Source organism: Oryctolagus cuniculus, chromosome 15 (genome assembly GCF_964237555.1).
Source record: "Oryctolagus cuniculus chromosome 15, mOryCun1.1, whole genome shotgun sequence".
Taxonomy (NCBI): Eukaryota; Metazoa; Chordata; class Mammalia; order Lagomorpha; family Leporidae; genus Oryctolagus; species Oryctolagus cuniculus.
In genome coordinates, this window is record NC_091446.1 from 69981962 (window position 1) to 70000050 (window position 18089).

The following is an 18089-nucleotide window of genomic DNA, read 5'->3' on the forward strand; positions in this document are numbered from 1 at the left end:
TCCCGAGCGCCGGCGGGCATTCATCAAAGCGCCACGGCGCAGGGGCCGCCGCACGCCCGCCCTTCTCCCTCGCGAGCCGGTCCCCCGGGCCGTGCCCGCCTCGCGAGGTCACTGGAAGAGCTCGCCCGAGTGCCGGCGAGCCGAGGTGGAGCGCGCCTTTGTCTGCGGCTGCTTTGCTGCAGATCCTTATCAAGGCAGGCGCCCGGGGGGGTGGAGCGGCGACTCGGGGCCCCAGGCTTTTGAGCAATCTTTGGAAGTTGGAGCAGCGCAGTTGGAACTTGGGGCAAGCGGGGAGAAACCCTTCTGAAGCCGGCACTCGTTGGAGTGCCTGAGCTGCGGCAGACGCGGGGGCGTGTGGTTCTAAAAAGAACTGGCTAATAACCAAGTGGGCCGGAGAGGGGCTGCAGTAGCCCGGGAGCGGGCCTGGAAATTAGCATGTGAAAACCCCAGCTTCTGCTAGGAGGCTTCCTGTGCAGCCGCTGAAAGGATGCTCGAAAACAATTTGTTTTCCTAATTATGTAAATCTGCTCTTGGAGAGTATTTGCTTTGGGGGAGGGGAGGCACATACCTGGGGAAAGTAGAGGACCTTTGGTCCCCAGTTCCAGGAGCTAAGGACACAAGGATTCTCTTTTCCCTACCCCCAGCTTTCTGTCCCCTGGAGATCCGAGAGGCGAGGTGGGGCGATCGGCAGGGCTGTCTTTGGTTTTCCCGGCAGTGCCACCAGAGGTGGATCCCTCTGGGATAAACCTCGGCTCTGTTCTAGTCTGAATTCCGGCTCAGCTTACAGGAGTGGTTTTCCTGAACTCTGTGTGGGGCTGGCCACGTGGTATCAACACATCCCGGGCCATACATACATACATACATACATCTCCAGAATGAGAGGTGAAGTCCCCATTGCTGGGGTCTTTGGTGGCTTTGAAGGCGCTAATGATCAGATTAAAATTGTGAATGATCGTGGCACTGATCTTTAGTGGGGGGTGGGGTGGGGAGGCTAGAGACGGGTGCTCTGGTTATTTGAGGTCTTAGCTGTCTGAAGTCTAGATAATCAAGGCCAAGCCCTCACAGTCAGATGAACAGCAGAAACCAGGTTTGAGGGACCTCCATCTCCTGTCCCACGTTTTCTGGTGTCACTGGCAGAGCAGTGGGCCCTGGGTAAGTCGGTCGCCTGGGAAATATGCAGTGGGAAAGAGGAGAGAGGCTCCACTGGGGGGCTCCTGGGGTCCCAAACTCCCATGGGACTGCTTGGGAGGGCAGGGCCCCAGGGAGTGTCTCAGGAAGTAACCCAAGAGGGGGTGAGCCTGCCCCGGGCTTGGACTCTGTGCTGAGCAGGAGGGAAGTCCTCGGCCTGGCTGCTCCCGGGGCCGGCCCCGCAGGAAAGAGATGCCTATTAATCTCTCGCAGGAAGCTACTTCTTGTCCAAAAGGCAGCACGTTATGAAGTATGAATTAATCCATTTCCCCAGCTCCACGGAGGGAAGGCCTATGACAACTGCATTTCCAAATGCCATCCCCGAAAGTGATATTTCAAGTGGCAGTGGGTGGGATTAGAGCCTGTTAACGATTTATGTCAAACAAGGAGCAAGAATGTAATTTCTACATAAGTGATGTGTCTCAGCCACTTCGAGGGCGGGCATCAGGGCACACGGGCAAGTTCAGGGGCGTGCCAGCGGCCCTGATCGGGAAAGAGGTGCCGGTACTGGATTCAAAGCCGGTGCACCGGTCCAGCTGGGAGCACATTTGAAAGATGGGCCTGGCTGCCTTTTGGGGGTGAATGGCCCGGGCCTGGCTGGCTTTCCTAATTGTTTGGGGCGGTTAAGTCACCATTCCACAACTTTCACTGGCAGATGGGGAGGGGGGCGGGGCGAGGTTGGGTGGGGGGCTATGAAATTCGGTTTCTCGGTAAGGGTGGCGGCGGCTAGGAGAGAGGTGGGACAGCGGGTGGGCTTCCTGGAATGAGGGGTGGGGAGGAGCAAGCTGAGCTGAAAGCCTGGAGCCCTCGCGGACAGGCAGGCTGGAAGGAAGAGGCCGTGGCCAGCACAGGATGCAATGTCAGGAAGGCCGCGCTCCCGGGGCGGGGCCGCGCGCGCAGCAGCCGCCCCCGGCTTCCCTCCGGCCGCCGGCTCCCGGGCACAGGAGCGCCCAGAAGTCGGGGAACCCGAGCGTACGTGTGCGCGTTCACCCTGTGCTAGGCCCGCGCTCGGGGAATCCGTGGGGGAGGGTGGCAGGAGGCCCCTGTGCCAGGGAGGTGAGATGCCAGGCCGCCTCCCTTCTCCGCCCCGGAACCCGTTCCGAAAATCCTGCAAACCGAGGTTTAATCTGGATGGCCCTTCCCCTCCCTCGGGCCGCCTCCAGCCCTGCGGCCTCTCCGCCCCCACCCCCACCCCGCCGCGGACCCTCATTAGCATGGCCACTTGGGAGCCTTCGCTGGGGGGGCGGGAGACACCCGAAGTCAGCCACCGCCAGCGCCTCCTCGGCGGCCCCCTCGGGCTGCAGCGCTCCGGGAGCCCCGCTCGCACAAGTGTTGCTTCCAATTAATTGCCTCGGCGGGGGAGGGAAGGGGGCCTGGTCGCCGCCCCCGCCCGGAGCGCCGCTCGGCGGGTCGTGCGTTCGCTCGGCGGCGGCGTGCACCAGCACCACCCCTGCGTGCAAGTTTGAAATGTGAGCTGCCTCCGATTCCTACTCGCTCGCGCTTCCTCGCAGCGAAGTGGCGGGGCTGGCGGTCTGCGCGCGCGAGTGAGTGCGGGCGCCGGGCTGGGGGGCGGGGGTGCGGACGGCGAGGCTCGCGGGGCGGGGAGGGCGCGCGCGAGCCGGGGCTCCCTGGAGACGCCGAGGCAGGTCTGCTCGCCTTTCATCTTCCTCCTGCGCTCCTCCTCCTCCCGCCCCTCCCCCCGCCGCGGCGCGCCCGGCCTCCTCGGAGCCCCCAGCCCCACGCGGGCGCACGCAGGGTGGGTGGTCACGCCCGGAGGGTCCGGGAGCGCGACGCGGAGCGCGGGCCGTGGGAAGTTTCGCCGGCGCGCCCCGTGCGCCCCCGCCCCCCGCGCGCCCCCGGCCCATCCCCGTCCCTGGAGGGCTGTCGCCTGCGCCCGGGCGCGCGGCTGGCTGCCTCCTCGGCGGCGGCGGCGGCCCCATTAGCGGAGCCTCCGCCTGTGATTGGCTTCGCCCGGGAAGCTGGAGACGGGCGATGAATAATTGATGTGTGCGGTGCGGTAGCCGGACGGCGGCGGCGGTGGCGGGCAGCAGCGAGCGGGAGCGCGGGAGCCGGAGCGCCCTCAGAGCGGGCAGCGCGGAGCGAGCGGGCGCCGGAGCCGCCCGGGCCCCCGCGCCGCCGCTGCCGCCGCCGCCGCCGCCCGGGCGCGGAGCGGGGATGCAGGCGGCGCCCGCTGCCTGCGCGCAGCCTTTGTTCGGCGCGGGCTGAACCCGGCCGGGAGTCGCTCGCCGCGGCCGCTGCTGCCGGCCGGGCCCCAGGCCCCGTGGGTGTCAGGGCGGGATCGCGGCCGCTGCAACTTCCAGGTAAGTGCGGGGCTGGAGGGTGGGCGCCGGCGGGGCGCCCGCAGCCGGGCCGCGCTCCCGCCGGGCGCGCGGTGAGTGTGCGTGCCTGTGTGTGTGTGACAGAGGCCGGTGCATTGTGGGTAGCGCCGTGTGCTGCATGGTGGCGGCCCCGGGCTCGGCTGCGCCTGCTGCCGCGGCGTGCGCGCACGGAGGGGCCGCGGGGCCTTAGCCGGGCGCGGGGAAGACGCTCCCGCGCCCCCTGGGCGACCGCAGGCCGAGTGGCGGCGCTCCAGGCGGCGATGTGCAAGGCTCTGTCCTCGGGTGGAGGGTCCCTAACTTCAGGCTGCTTCTTTGTCAGAATGCAGCCCTGATGCTGGGAGCGCCCGGAGACCCCGGGGCGCGGGGGATGCTCCCTTGGCGGCTGGGCATCCCTCGCAGAGGCGGTGGGTGCAGGCTGACTCCTGACAAGTGTGTTGGGGGAAGCGGCTGGAGGAGGAGGAGGAGGAGAGAGCCTGGTGTTCAGAGAGGGCAGGATGCGGCCTTGCTGGGGGCGCCTGGTGCCGTGCTGTGAACATCCTGTTCAAGACCTTGGAGAGATGCTTTCTCAGAGGACTGTGCAGGGCTGAGAGGTGGCTGGGCCCAGGTCCTGCACGTGTGGTTTTGGTGTTGGTGTCTTATAGGCGGTGGCACCTGGAGCACCAGGACAGGTCCCAATTTCTGGGTCCAACTGGAAGCCGGCTGGGGGGAGATGTGGCCGGGACAGGTGGCACCTCCTTAGATGGGCTGCAGGAGATGGTGGTTCTCACAGTGGGGGGCCTGGGTCCCCTGCCCTTGACCACCAGGCTGGATTGCCAGGTGGGCTCTGGGCATGGCTGGTGTCTCTTCTTACAGGAAGGTTTGTGAGTGAGCTGATAAGGAGTTAGTGCCGGAGTGCTTCCTTACTAATGGCCTACCCTTGAGAGCCGGGTGGGCCAGAGATTGGGCTGGGGAGTGAGCAAGGCCATATCTCCTGGAAATCAGGGTGACCCCAGATGGAGCACTGAGGCTCAGGTTCCTCTAGTTCTGGGGTGCTGGGCACACACTCCACCTCCCATGCACTACAGTCAAAGGCCCCATCCCATGGGGGCAGGGCTGAGTCTTGGGGTCCACGTGGCTACTAGGAAGCCTGTTCCCCTTTTGTGGGTATTCGCCAGGCAGTGACTACCCTTGAGCTAGCTGGATTTAAGTCCCTTCTGAGCTATTTTTACCCTGAACTTCCTTAGTGAGAAACCACCAAACAGCGATGCTTTGGTGAGAATCTGGGTCTTAACCGGAAGTGGCAGCCTGCAGAGTTTGAGACTTGCTTCATCGTAACACTGCCTCTGCTTGCCTGGAGCCCCTCTCCTCTCTCTCTGTGGCCTCTTGCTTCTCATTAAGTCCTGTGCACTCAGACTTGGAGCCCCAGTTTCAAACGGGAAGACCAGTGTGACAGCCACCCCCCCCCCCCCCATAGAGACAGGAAGCCAGGCATGGCTCCTGCTGGAGCAAGGCCTTGACTGCCGGCGAGCTCCTGGAAGGCAGGGGCTGTGTGTTACTCATCACTAAGTCCCCAGTGCCAGCCACGGCGCCTGGCAGGTGGTGGGTGCTGTGATGGCTGGGACTGCATGAGCAGATGCTGGGCTGTCGGAGTGGGAAGGTGATGCAGGGATTAGACGGGCACTCCTGGCAAGGCAGTGTTAGCTGAGCACCTACTAAGCACCCAGCCCAGGCCCAGTCCCTGGGAGCTACCAGGCAGGCTGGAAAAGGCTCTCACAATCGTTCAATCTAGGTCCCGCCTGGGGGCTTGCAGATGGCGTGCTCTGGGTCCCTCTGCAGAGAGTAAGGGATGGAAAATCTAATCTGTCTCTGGGACGCCGGCATCCTGTGTGGTAGCCACTGGCCATGTGTGGCTGGCTGTGAACTTGAGTGAGTGCAAGGTGAAAGTTGAGTTTCTCTTTGGTGCTTTTTGCACTTGCTACACAAGTGCTCAGTGATCACATGAGGCTCTGGCCGGCCAGACCGGGCCTCTCAGATCACAGAATGTGTCCACCGTGGCCAAAAGTTCCGCCAGACAGCTCTGGCTTACAGTGATAGAGCCTTAGAGCACCTGGAGCCCGGAGCCCAGGGCATGGCCGCGCAGGGCCCTCTTGTGCTCTCTGCGCTTCGGTCTATGGTGGCAGGGGAAGTGTAGACCAACCCTGTGCTCTGATTTCGCATAGGAGAAGGGTTCACTTCTGCCCTCAAGCTCTCCGACTCTGCAGCCAGCAGAGGTCAGCCAGGGGCACAGTGGGGTGGGGGTGGGGGGGGCAGCAGTCCCAGGAGCAGCCTCAGCCTTCCTTGGGGCTGGCAGGCGGCAGGCGGCTGGCCTGTGAAGTCATCCATTGATCGGGCAGCCCAGCCAGCTCGGCCTCTGGTCCTCAGAACAGACAGTTCTGTGCTGGCAGAGCGTGCACGAGGAGAGACTTTTTGGGCAAGGGAAGTGTTTACCTTGATGGGAGCCACTTGGGTCCCTGGGAAGGAGCTCGTCCACGGGCCTGTGCCCGAGGGGTGCAGGCTCCAGCCCTCAGGGATAAAGGATTTGTGCATGTTTGGCTGGGACCAAACTCCACCATACCACCATACCACCACCACCACCGCTCCGTTCTTACCTTGCCGGGGCTTGCACCCCTCGCATCGGGGGCATCTGCCGGGCCACGCTCACCCTCACACTCCCCAGAAGCCGCAGCTGCGGAGGAAGCTCTCCCAGGGCCTGGCAGAGCACCCGCAGCCGCCCCCCCCCCCTCCCCTGGGAGCTTGCTCTGGGAAAAACAAGGCCCCTGCCCTGGAAGCACTCCCAGCTTCCGGGGAGCTCCCTGGCTGGTAACCACAGGCAGGTTAGGACGGCCAGCCCGCTGCCCGGAGGGGCAGCGGGACTTCCTGCTTCAAGGTCACGTGGCAGGGCAGGCCTGGATGGGGCTAGTGCCCTCTCCTGGTCCACGGCACATCCCAGTCTGCCACTGTGGTCATGGCTCTGCCCTGGTCTCCTGCTCTAGCCTCGAGGGGAGGTTAGTTTGCCTGGAGCCTTGTGCCTGTGCCCCAGAAGCCCACCTCCTCCAGCAGCAAGCTCACTGAAGCCTCCAGGGGCCCTGAGCTGGCTGAAGGTGGTGGCCCTCTGCTGGGGACCGGCACACCTGACAAGGGGGTCTTCGAGGCCCACCCGGGGGAGCTGGAGGCATGAGAGTGGCTTTGGCGACACCTGCCAGGTCCCCATGTGTCCTCAGCGAGGGAATGTTACGGCTCACAACCCTGGCAGCCCGCGCCTTCCCACAGAGCCAGGCTGAGCCGCCCTGGGGATGCCTACGGCACCCTGCTTCCCCAGACTGATGGGCCATGTGCCTTTGGGGACTGACTCGTGGAGCTGGGCCTGGCCAGCCACAGCCGAGACTGTGTGCGTGATGACCTGGGACTGGGGCTGGCCGCAGCCCTGCTGCCCAAGCAGGCTCAGGAAATGAGGGTGCTTTCTTCTCCCTTGTAGTAGCCACAGCCCTGATGTCTCCATGGGGGCAGCCTCCAAGGGCTCTCTTAGCCCCTGCACTCCTGCTGGGTTCTGCTGCAGCCCCCTGCCCGCCACGGAGTGAGGCCCAAGGAAGTAGTGGGTGCCTTATGTGTGTTCGGCGAATGCAGGAGAGGGGCTCTGGCCGGGACTCCCCCACTTCCCTGAGGCTGCAGCTCCCTGATGGCTGTGGAGCTGCCAGAGTTCTGAGTTGGGGCTCAGCCTCTGAGCCTTGGCTTTGGCGTTGTGAAGCTCCCCGGCTAATTCTGAAGCTGTTGGTGGAAACAGCCCCTGAGGCCTAGCCCTCAAGTGATACCATCTCCGGTCTGGTGCCAAATTAGTGTGTGACCTTTGGCAAGTCACTTCCTGTCTGGGGGCCCTGGCCTCTCATCTCTGTACTGTGTCTCATCTCTCTGTCTCATCTCTAAAAGACAGACTCCACTGCAAGGTTTCAACCCTAGCCCTGCCCTAGACGGGGGTTGGGAGAGAGGAGGGGAGAGGGAGGCTGGGGCTCTGCCTTTGGGTGCCGTGGCCAGCGTCTGGGGGTGGAGGGAGCGATATTAAGGCGAAGCAAGGCAGGGAGATTCCAGGGAACAGAGGCCTGCGCTCTACAGTCAAGGAGCCGCAGAAGGAAGATGGGGAGATGGCGCAGCCTGGAACTCCGTCAGGTGGAGCTTGGTTTGGGAAATGGGTAGGATTTGGGTATTGAGCGAGAAGCGGGCCAGGGAGAGGTGTGGCACTTGACTAGAAGGCAGTGCCCACGAGCAGAAGCTCCCTAGGGGCTGAGTGGGGCCCCTGCTGAAGCTGGCCAGAGAGAGCACAGATTTTATCCCGAGGGCATTGGGGAGCCTGAGGGCTTTGGAGCGCCTGAGGCCCCTGGGACTCATCCAGCTTCCAGGAGCAGGGCGTGGGGGGGGGCGGGGAGTGGGGAGGCCGGCGCCCTGCTGTGGGAATGCCCCTGCTTCTGCTGACGCAGTGGAAAGCCTCGTTTTGGTGCAGGGTTCCTCCTTTGCAGGGACAGGGGGGCAGGGGCGAGGGCGGCCAGCTTTGCCTTCCCAGGAGCTCCGGGAACTTGTCCAGACCCTTCTGTCCTCTCCTGGGGAGGGCAGAGACTCCTGTCCTGGTGGTGGAGTCAGTCCCCAGCCTCTGGAGGAGGCAGCCAGCCCCAGAGGTTTGCAGTGGACACAGGCATTTCTGGGGCTGGGATCGGAGGGCACCACCCCCGGGCTGGCAGAGCTTGACCTCACACCTTGTCTGTGCCCCAGCAGGGCACCCTCTCTGCCTCCCAGGAGCCCATGACCTGAGCGGGGCAGGTCTGGCCCAGCCCTTGGGGAGGAGGTTGGAGTGTCCCAGGGAAAGAGAGAGTAGCAGCCCCGGGACCCTTCTTTCTGCTGCTTCCACGCCCAGCCCAGGAATCCTTCCCTGTCCACACCCCCACACTCACAGACACTGTGCCCAGGTCACAGGGCAGTAGGGAGGGTCAGGTGACCAGATCGTGCCTCGGGGGACAGGCCACATGTGACTTGCTTCAGTACAGGCTGTTTGGTAGATGCCAAGTAAAAGACCAATCCAAAGCACTGGAAGGTGGTGGCATAGCTCCCAGGAGGGACCTGAGGAGCCAAGGCCTTGGCCCAGGCAGCCGTGGCTTCGCAAGGTGGCTGGTGATGCAAGGGCGCCCACTCCCTCTGCTGCTTGGAGACCCCAAGTCCTGTTTACTGCACTGATGCAGCAGCCATTAGCTACATGGAGCTGTGTGAACACATGTGTGTGCAGCAGATGAACTTTTCACTTCCTGGGTCACGGGGGCCACCCTCCACGCTCTGTGTTGCCTCACGGAGCTGGGGGCTGCCATAGTGCAGTGTCCCTGAGCTTTCCCATGGGAGCAGAAAGTGCCATTGCAGAGAGCTGAGCCCGAGGGCCTCTGTGGGCCCACGTTGTCATCCAGGCTCTGCGGGAAGCAGGATCTATGGGACCTGACTGGGAGGGCTCACCTGCCTCCCCTCACCGCCCGTGTCAGCAGTTCTAGTGGCTGCCATGACCCCTGCCCCAACCAGCTGGGTTCTTAAAATGGGGCCACTCAGGGTGCTTCCAGAGACAGCGTGGGAGTCATTATGAAACCCACATCTGCCCTTTCCCGGGCGACTCGGGCTATGTCACCTAACTTCTGTAAGCCAACCTTTGCCAATCCTAGAACAGAGCTGCCCTACCTGCCTGGCAGGGCTGCAGGGGGGAGGCCGCATGGCGAGACTGGCACCCAGTTTTGCTCAATGAGTGGCAGCTCTCCTTGCTGGCAGCTGGACTCCTTTGCCTCATTTAGCTCCCAGACCAGCTGGGCTTTCTGTTTCTGGCCTGAGAGCCTGGGTCCTCCGCTGGCCCAGGTCCCCTTCTCCTGTCCTCACACTGTGCTGGGACCAGAGACCGTGGTGCCCAGTGTGGGGTGGGGCCGGGACTGCTTCACCCTCCTTCCTGCAGGGGAGCCTGGGAGAGAGGGCTGCGTGCGTGCTGTCTGTGTGTGTGTGCTGGGGAAAAGCCGGCAGCCGCCTGGGAGGTCCCAGCGGGAGTCCCGGCTCAGGAGGAAGTGTGCGTGGGCTAGCGCACACACGCCCACTTTCATTTCCCTCTCTGGAACAAGAGGAGTCTGCACCATGGACCCCTGAGCCCACTGCTACTGATCTGCCCAAGAATTTCCTCCCTCTGAGGCCCGCCCTAGGATGTAGGGGCTTTGAGCCTCCAGATTGTGTAAGGTGAGCCCAGGCTTCTGGGCAGAGGGTGTGTGAGCTGAGCCTTGTGGGGAGTCTGCCTCTCAGGCTGAAGACCTTGTGTCTACGCCTGGCTTCCAGCTGCCCAAAAGGCACCGGGCGAGGCCCTTCATGGAGAGGACGTCCTGGGGCACCCGTTCCTCTCGCTTCCTCTCGCGCTCAGGCCCAGCACCTGCTGTGAGCTTGCTGCTGGACTGGGCATCACAAGGCAGGCAGCTCGGCTGTTGGGCCCGGCCATGGGGAACCAGGCGGCAGTGCCATTCCAGGGCACAGACTGGGCACAGGAAGAACACAGAGGCAACACGGGCGGGGGGCACAGGGCCACTTCTGGGGAAGAGGTGAGGGCTGGGCTTTCTGGGGGCTTGCCCTCAAGTGCGTTTAGAGAGTGGGTTCTAGGTAGGGAGCCCCACTGGGGGCTAGAGGCCCTCCGCCCTCAGAGGCCCCCCTGAGTCTTGCTCCCCAGCACCCCTCCCCTTCCTCTCATCTCTTCCCACACTGGGACCTGTGGCTGCCTCCAAGACTCAGTTTCCTATCTGCAGAATGGACCATAGTAGCCATCTCAGAGGCCTGTGTGAGGGTGAAGAGTACATTCCAGCTGAAGCCTTGAGCACAGGGCTGGGAGCTTGTCGGCTTGGGGTGATAGTCAGCTGTCCCCGCTGCTGTCAGACTACAGACAGGGCTCCTTGCACTTGCTCCTCTGGGGGGCCTCTTAATCACCCCTTGTAGCCTCAGCCAGCCCCACACACACTCACACTCACATTGTCGGGGATGCCTTTGCTGTCACAGGAGCCCTGACCTGCACTACCTCCCCTGAGAAATCTTGATGCAAACAGTCCCTGTCCCTCCCTCCTGGGAGCTCTTGTCCAGAATGCAGGACTTGCTCCATGCTGGCCAAAGGGGAAAAAAAAAAAAAAAAAAAAGCTGTGGCTGCTCTGTGAGGCCTTGGAGACAGCTTGTGTCCCCCTCTGGCATGTCTGCCCTGTGTTCGCCAGCCCCACAAGCTCCTGACCCCGGGGATGTCCTGGAGGAAGGACAGAAACCATTGTCCTGGGTTCCCAGGGCTGCAGCGTCCAAAGCTCCTGGTTCACTGGAGCTAGGGCCGCCTTGACCACCAGGTCTCTGGTGACTTCTGGGAAGCACCTGCGGTGAGGGGAGGCTCCCAGAGGCAGCTGAAAGAGCAGGGGGCCAGCGCTGGCTTCCTGTGTTGGGCCCTGGGAGTGGAGGCAGCTCCTCTGCCCAGCTGTGCACCTGCCTCTCCTGTACAGTGGCTAAGGCACCAGTGGGCAGCAGGCAGGCGTTGGGTGGGTGGGGGAGGCGCACAGAGAAAGCCCCGCTGTCTTACCTCCCTCTTGACCCAGCATCCCATGGGGAGTGGGGAGCCGGGTCCCCCACAGCCCATACACCCGGCGCAGAATTAAGCCTCCCCAGCAATCAGGCTGATCACACAGGCCAGTAATCCTCTCAGCTTTGCCTGGTGTTGTGCCTTCCCTGAGAAATGTCTTCAGTGACCTGGATAAAACCCCTCTCCTCAGGTGACAGCCTCTGGCCTGGAAATTTCTGCCCTGGGGTTTCTTTCCTGGCTGCCCCTCCCCCCCTTCTCCCCTGCGGGCTTTTCCCTAGGTGGAATCCAGCCTCTGGGGAGGCCCAGCCCAGACCAGCTTCCCTGGACACCTCCTTGGTCTCAGGCAGCAGTCACCTGTTCTCGCCCCACCCAGGCGATCTTGAGCTTGAGGTTGCCCTCTGCCAGCTGGCAGTTCCCTCATCTGCCTCTTTCATAAAATAGGGCACCCTCAGGCAGGCCCTGCTGGAAAAACAGGAGCCCCAGGTAGGTGCACGCCCCTATATGTGCTGCCCGGGACCCCTCACGCATACCCTCCCTGCTCCTGCTCCTTCTGGGGACACGCGTGCAACCCTCACCACATACATGGCACCGCTGCACTGGGCACAGCGCTCAGCTTGTGCAGGAAGATGGAGTTCTTCAAGTTCATGAGTGTAGATCGTTCAAGTTGGTATGTTCCACATCCAGGTGGGCACATCATCCAGGCCCGTGTGTTTTTGAATGAATGAACAAAAGAGGAGCTGGCTGAGGGTGGGGAGCCTGCGACCGGAGGGCGCTGGGCGTGCAGGTTGAGCGCTGGAGAAGTCTAGGCCGCAGCCTTTGTTGGTGGTCCAGGGAGTTGGCTTCTGTATGCGTAGATCCTTCCACATCAGTGGAACATGTGTGTGTCCTTGGATGTGGCTGGATGAATGGTGTTGGATCAGGGTATGGAGCGATGTCCTTGTGGCGTTGGGCAGGGTCTTGGGAGTATGTCTATGATGTGAGAAGGGCTGTGGGGAGCTGAGTGGTATGTATTTGAAGATGTAATGTGTCCTGATCCCTTTGGGGCAAACAGGCACCTATGCCATCCCTCCCTGCCCTGTGGGTAAGGGAGAGGTAGGGCCGGGCTGGGTGATTTTGAGCAAGTTACTGAAGCTCTGCAGTGCCTCTGCCTCTGTGTTCAGAAGCAAGGATGCTAAGAGCAGTGACCGTGGGGACCCCGTGCAGTCATGCCATCTTGGTGCCATGCCCTGCGCCTCCCCCAGCCCAGGCCAGGCTAGTCCTCAGCCCACCTAGGCCTGTAGCTCTCTGAGAGGGGCTCACCCCAAGGCCCAGGTACTTCTAGGGATATACTGCCCTGCTGGAGGTCACCAAGGGCACCCGGCCCCACAGCCCTGCACTCCACGGCCTCAGGGAAGAGCCTGGGCAGGCAGGCTCAGCCAAGTTAACCCCAGGGGTGGAGGGGCCCTGAAGGCCCCTCCCATCCTCGGAAAGGCAACTGCCACCTCCCAGACTTTCAGGAAAGGGCGTTCCGTGGTTTCTCGAAGCCTGCCCTGCTGTCCACAGCTTCCTCTTCCTGTCTCAGGTGGCCCGAGAATTCTGTGGATAGGCTAAGAGTGACCTGCAGAGAGAATTGAAAAAACCACTGCCTCCCACTCCTGGCAAGAGATCAGGACCCTTACTTGCTCCATCTGAGAAATGGGCTGTTGGTTGCTGTCCTGCGGGTCCCAGGGAAGGCTGGGTCTTAGCCTCTGTGACCTGGCCTTCTCCCCCTGCTGAGCCTGGCATCCTGTAGGCAGCTATCACTCAGGGAGAACACCCAGCCCACCCGGCCGGCCTGACGTCCACCAAACTCCACACCCAGAGCCTGACTCATGCTCCAGGGTATGATGCAAACTGAGGTCAGAGGTCACAGATTTGCTATCTGAGCCCTTCAGAAGGCAAGAACACGCTGCTATACACTGCGTGCCTCCTCTGCCCTTGGGCAAACGGGAGGATCAGCATGGGTGGGGACCCACGAGGAGTTGAATCCCAGCTCTGGCCTTCCACCTCCAGGGTCCAGGGTCTGAGCCTTCAGTGCCCACCAGGGGCCACCAGCAAGGTCCTGTCTCCACTTCCCTGATCGTGCCTAAGGGGCCCCTCTTGAGTCCAGACTCTGGCCAGAGGGCGGTTGATGCTGACGCCACCTGGTCAGCATCCGACGTGCTCTGGGTGGACGCATGGGGTCTGCATGCTCCCGCTGCACACACACACAGCCCCCCGACCCCAACCCGCACTCCCCGTCCCTTTAGAAAACCTAATTGCTGCTCCAACTCCTTGGCAGCCCCTTTGTTTTTAGTGTGGAATAACTCGCTTGTTTGTGTATACTTCAGAAGCCGATTCCCCGGGGAGAACTCCTGTTTTCTTAGCCGTATCCTAGAAGCCCAATTAGGAGCGGCTGTGCCACTTGTACGGTTTTCCAGCCGCTTCCTGACATGCCCTGCTGAGCCCCTAATGAGGCAGCCAAGGGCAGCCCCGTTCAGGGCCCAGCATGGCAGGGGGCAGCCTGTGGGAGGGGGCTGAGGGCATTGCCCTCCGTCCCCCAGGTCTGGCCACCTCTGGGGATGACGGTGTCACCATGGAGCACTCCGGGTTTGGGGATCGGGCCTGGTGGGATGGTGCCTGCGTTGAGAGCAGTGTGACATTCCGTGCCACGGGGCCCACTGGGGGAGGGGAAGGCGCAAATGGGAGCAGCAGTTGGCTTTGGAAACCAAACACCTGGTATTTCCCCGGCGCTCCTCGCTTGGTCTGGTTAGGGAAGAAAGGGTATGTCATTGAAGACATGTCGCCTCACCGCCCAGCTCAGCCTGAACGCCCCAGGTTTGTCCATGTGGCAGGCGACAGCTGCTGCTGCTGCTAGCCTCCGGCCCTGTGGTGCCAGGGGTGCCCTGGCCGCCTTGGAAGGCAGTGCCCCCCGCCCAGCCCGGGCTTGTTCCCTGCGGCCTCTGGGAGGCTCGGGTTTCTGCCCGCCAGGTGGGCAACTCCCCTGCAGCAGTGCCAGGGTTGGGAGCTGAGCCCCCAGGTGCCATCTGCCGCCCTGTTTCCAGCCGGTAGGTAGACGGCCTCAGGCCAGGGACCAAGGGAGGGCAGACAGATCCCAGATGGCGCAAGTAGGGGACTCCCACCCTGAAGGGGGCAGGTAGTGCCTAGCCTGCCACCTGCCACCTGGGCTGCCCCTACCCCTCATTTGGCACTGCTGGGAGCAGGTGTGGTGAAATGTGGCTGTGGAAATGGGGGTCCCCCAGATGTCTCCACCTTGGCCTTGCTGCAGGTAGGAAGCAGGGGGGCCATCCAGGCATCCCCGTGTGTGTCTTCGTCTCTGACCACCTGGAGGTCCCTGTCCCCGCCCCTTTGTGTCTCTCACTGTCTCTGTCTCCCTGCCTGTCTCTGCCTCCGTGTTCTGAGCTCACAAGGGTGCCTTTGAGCCACCTCCCCCCTGCACATGGGGTTCCTCTGCTTAATTTCATTTTCCCGGGGCTCCAGCTCACAGAAATAAACCCTCCCTTTCCACCCCCAGCGCTTTTTTGATTTAACAAGCCTGCCGGGAAACAATAGCGAAATCCGCATCGATCATAAACAGAAGTGATTACCATACAATTACAGCCTGAACCATCAGCCTGGATGCAATCACAGGGCCCTGTTGTAAATCGGAAGACAATTGCCTGTGGAATTACCCCCAAATTGGTTTAAGTGGCAACAAAGGAGTGTTGGCATTTTGGGGAGGGCCGAGGGGATGCCGGTAGTCTGGCTGCAGAGGGTCCCCACTGGGGAGCTCCCGGAAGTTCTCCCCCATAGCACTCAGGAGGTGGCTTGCCAAGGAGAGCTGCCCACCGCCTTCCCCCACCCCATTCCTTCCACTTCAGTTGGAGTCCTTGCCCATCTTGCCAGTTGGTTATAAACTCATTTATACTCATGTGTGAGTGGTTAAATGTGCCTTCGAAAAGGAGCGGTGGCAGGGGTTTCTGGGGGTAGGAGCTGTTCTGGGGAGCTGCCTGGGCTTTCTGGTCTCCCTCTCCCCGCTCCCTTCTCGCCTCTGACCCTTCCAGGTCAGCACTTCCCAGCAGGCCCCTCCCACACCCCAATCAGGACAGCCCATCTCCCAGGTCACGCGGCCACAAGGGGAGGGTCTTCAGGCCACGGCTTGAGTGCTTGTTCCGAAGGGGCCAGCTCTGCAGACTCGGGGTCTCACCTGGCTTCTGGCTTGCTCCGAGTCCTCGGCAGCGCCAGCCAGCTGAGCAAGTCCCCGCAAGTGAACTCTTGCTCCTCTCACACGACTTCTGTCCCCAGATCTCCCCCTCTCATCTCTCTGCAGGCTCAGAGAGGCCAGAGAAGGGACTGGACTCCCTTGGGTGGCAGCAGCTGGCTTGAGCCCTGGCAGCCAGTCCCTAGGCCTGGTGCCCCTGAGCTTGCCCTGTGCTCCCCGCGTCATGGAATCCCTGTGTCGGGCTGCCCTGGTCGCTCTGCCAACGCCTCTGCCCTCTGCCTTGGACTGGGCTGGGCTGGGCCTGACCTGACTCTGGGATGACCCTGGCCTTGCACCTACCTCCTCAGCACTGGTTGTGGGGCAATCTGTCGGGGGAGACACTGGCAGCTATTGCAGGGGGAAGGCTGCTGGTGCAGCTGTTCCCTCACCATGTGTGTGCGTCCCCGGGGCCTGGGTGCTTGCTGTCTGTCTCCTGGGAAGCTGGCGTCCTGTGGAAACATGGGGGGGAGGGGGCTCATGGCCACAGACCTGCGCTCAGGTCCTGCCTCTGCTCGTGATGGCCTGTGACGTCTCTCCCCCGAGCCCTAGTTTCTTTTTTCTTCCTTCCTTCCTTCCTCCTTCCCTTTCCTGTGTGTATTTCATATTTATTTGAAAGGCAGAGTTACAAAAGGAAGAAGGAGATAGAGAGAGAGCTTCTTCCATCCACTGCTTCATTGCCTCAATGGCTGGGACTTGGCCAGGCCAAAGCCACGCATCTGGAGCTCCGTCCAGGTCTCCCACGTGTGGCAGGGGCCCAAGTAGTTAGGCCATCTTCCCAGGCACATCAGCAGGGAGCTGGCTCAGAAGTGGAGCTGGCAGGACTTGAACCTGCACTTGTGTAGGATGCTGGCGCCGGAGGCAGCGGCTTAACCCACTGTACCACAAGGCCTGTCCTTCTCCTGAAATAAGTGTGCCTGCCTCCCCAGACTGTGAAGGCCTCAGGGCTGGCTGTGTCCGCTCAGGGCCCTTCAGATAATAGCAGCTGTGGTCTTTGGTCTCAGATCCAGGGGTGGGGGGTGTGTGGCTTTGTGGAGCATTTGTCCGTCATGTGCCACGTTTGTGTTGGCCCTGAAAAGGTGACAGCCCACACCGTGTGCGCGGTCCAGGCCTGGAGCTGGTGGCGCCATGTGGCAGTTTCCAGTGACAGTTCATAAAATAAAAAGTTGCATGAGATTTAAACTCAGTTCTTCGGCTGAGCTTGCCACATGTCCGATGCCCAAGAGCTGCATACAGCTCCCCTCTTGGCACAGATCTGGAACCCTCCCATCGTGGTGGGAAATCTGTGGCAGCGCCACACCATGTGGTCATCCCATTTCCCAGGTGTAACATCGAGGGCATGGCGGGTTCCAAGATGAGCTGTAGCCATGCAGTTCCCTGGGTTCCACCTCTGTCCTCTCCTGCTGTGCCCAGCTCAGACCTCTCCCCTTGCGTGAGGCTCCTGTGGGCCCCCGAAGGACCCGGGCCCAAGGCCGACCCCGACATGGGCGCTTGGGCTGAGCACGTGTTGAACGGCTGGAATGTGTGAGGGAGAAGATGCTGCCTGTTGAAACTTGGGGAGGACTCTGCTCCCCTCCCGGTGGCACTTGTGCAGTGAGGAGGTTGAGCCAGCTGCCGAGGAGTGATGGATGGCCCCTCTGCCGAGATAAATGTGGCAGTCAAGGTAATCGGATTGTGTGTGACGGTCTAATTTGTAGGCGAGGGTGGGAGCGCCCAGCCATGCCTCACCCCAGCCGCCCATATTAGTTTAATCAAATGCCCAGTATCTAAATGCCTGGGCCTCTGTGATGGATGATGTGAGCTTTGTTACATGCTCTTGCCCCGCCGAGCCAAGCGTCCCTGGGCCCTGCCAGGCTCCCGGGCTCCATCGTTTGTTTTTCCTTGCTTGGTTATCTCTGTGTGGGGCAGAGGCTCCTCTGTCTGTCTGCAGTCTCTGGTCTTTGGTGGAGGAGGAGAAGGGGGCCAGACCTAGAGGAACAGTGACACAGAATTGCCTTCTGCCTCTTCCAAGGAGCCTTCCCGGGGTGCTGCGTAGTCATGGGGAGCCTTCCAGCCTGGCTGCACCATGCACTGTGGGGCTGCAGCTGTATGTGACTCCCTGTACTCTAGGCTGGGGGCCCTTCCCCCTCCAGGGCATTTGGGTGCCCCAGAGATCTTCTCGTGCCTCTGGGAAATTGGTCAGTGTTCTCTGCTGCTTCCATGAACTTGTCTTCCTTGAGAATCTTCCCCAACCCCAAGGTCACGAAGATAGTCTCCTATACAGGCTAGAGACTGTATTGTTTTGCCTCTTTTTTTTTTTTTTTTTTTTTTTTTTTGGTCTATGGCGTGAGGTAGGGGTCAAGTTTCCAGGCCAGTGGTTCTGAGCTCTGGGCGTCCACTGTGTGCCCCAGATGAGACTTGGTCCTTGGGAGAGCCCAGAAGTGGCAGAGATACAATGTGTCCTCCAGGGAGAGTGTAGCACACCTTCCTGGAAGGGGGGTTCAGGGTCTCTGTACTGTAGCACCCTTTGTGTCAGGGTGGGCACTACCCTGACGTCAGTCCTACTTGTCATCCTGGGCCCTGGGGATGTGGTTGTGGGTGAGGCCCATGGAAACCCCCAGCGCCGGAATGTTCCACCGTGGGGAGTGGGAAGTCAGAGAACAAGATTTAAAAGGTGGTGGCGAGGGCCCTGGGAGCCACTAGGCAGGGAAGGGAG

General features: G+C 61.7%; 1 protein-coding gene across 9 annotated transcripts in view; it reads left to right on the forward strand.

Annotated features, from left to right (window-relative positions):
- ZMIZ1 (zinc finger MIZ-type containing 1) overlaps positions 1-18089 on the forward strand; it is a 214672-nt gene that overhangs the window by 151364 nt on the left and 45219 nt on the right. The window contains exon 1 of one of the 9 annotated variants that reach the window (XM_070057910.1): positions 2021-2160. The exons of 4 other annotated variants lie outside the window; for them this stretch is intronic. In XM_070057910.1, the coding sequence (XP_069914011.1) occupies positions 2046-2160 (115 nt within the window). In that variant the 5' untranslated portion in view covers positions 2021-2045. Of the gene's footprint in view, positions 1-2020; positions 2161-2410; positions 2733-2766; positions 2835-2967; positions 3510-18089 lie in introns of those variants that run through there. 4 more of the 9 variants (XM_070057913.1, XM_070057915.1, XM_070057916.1 and 1 more) reach the window with 4 other exon arrangements.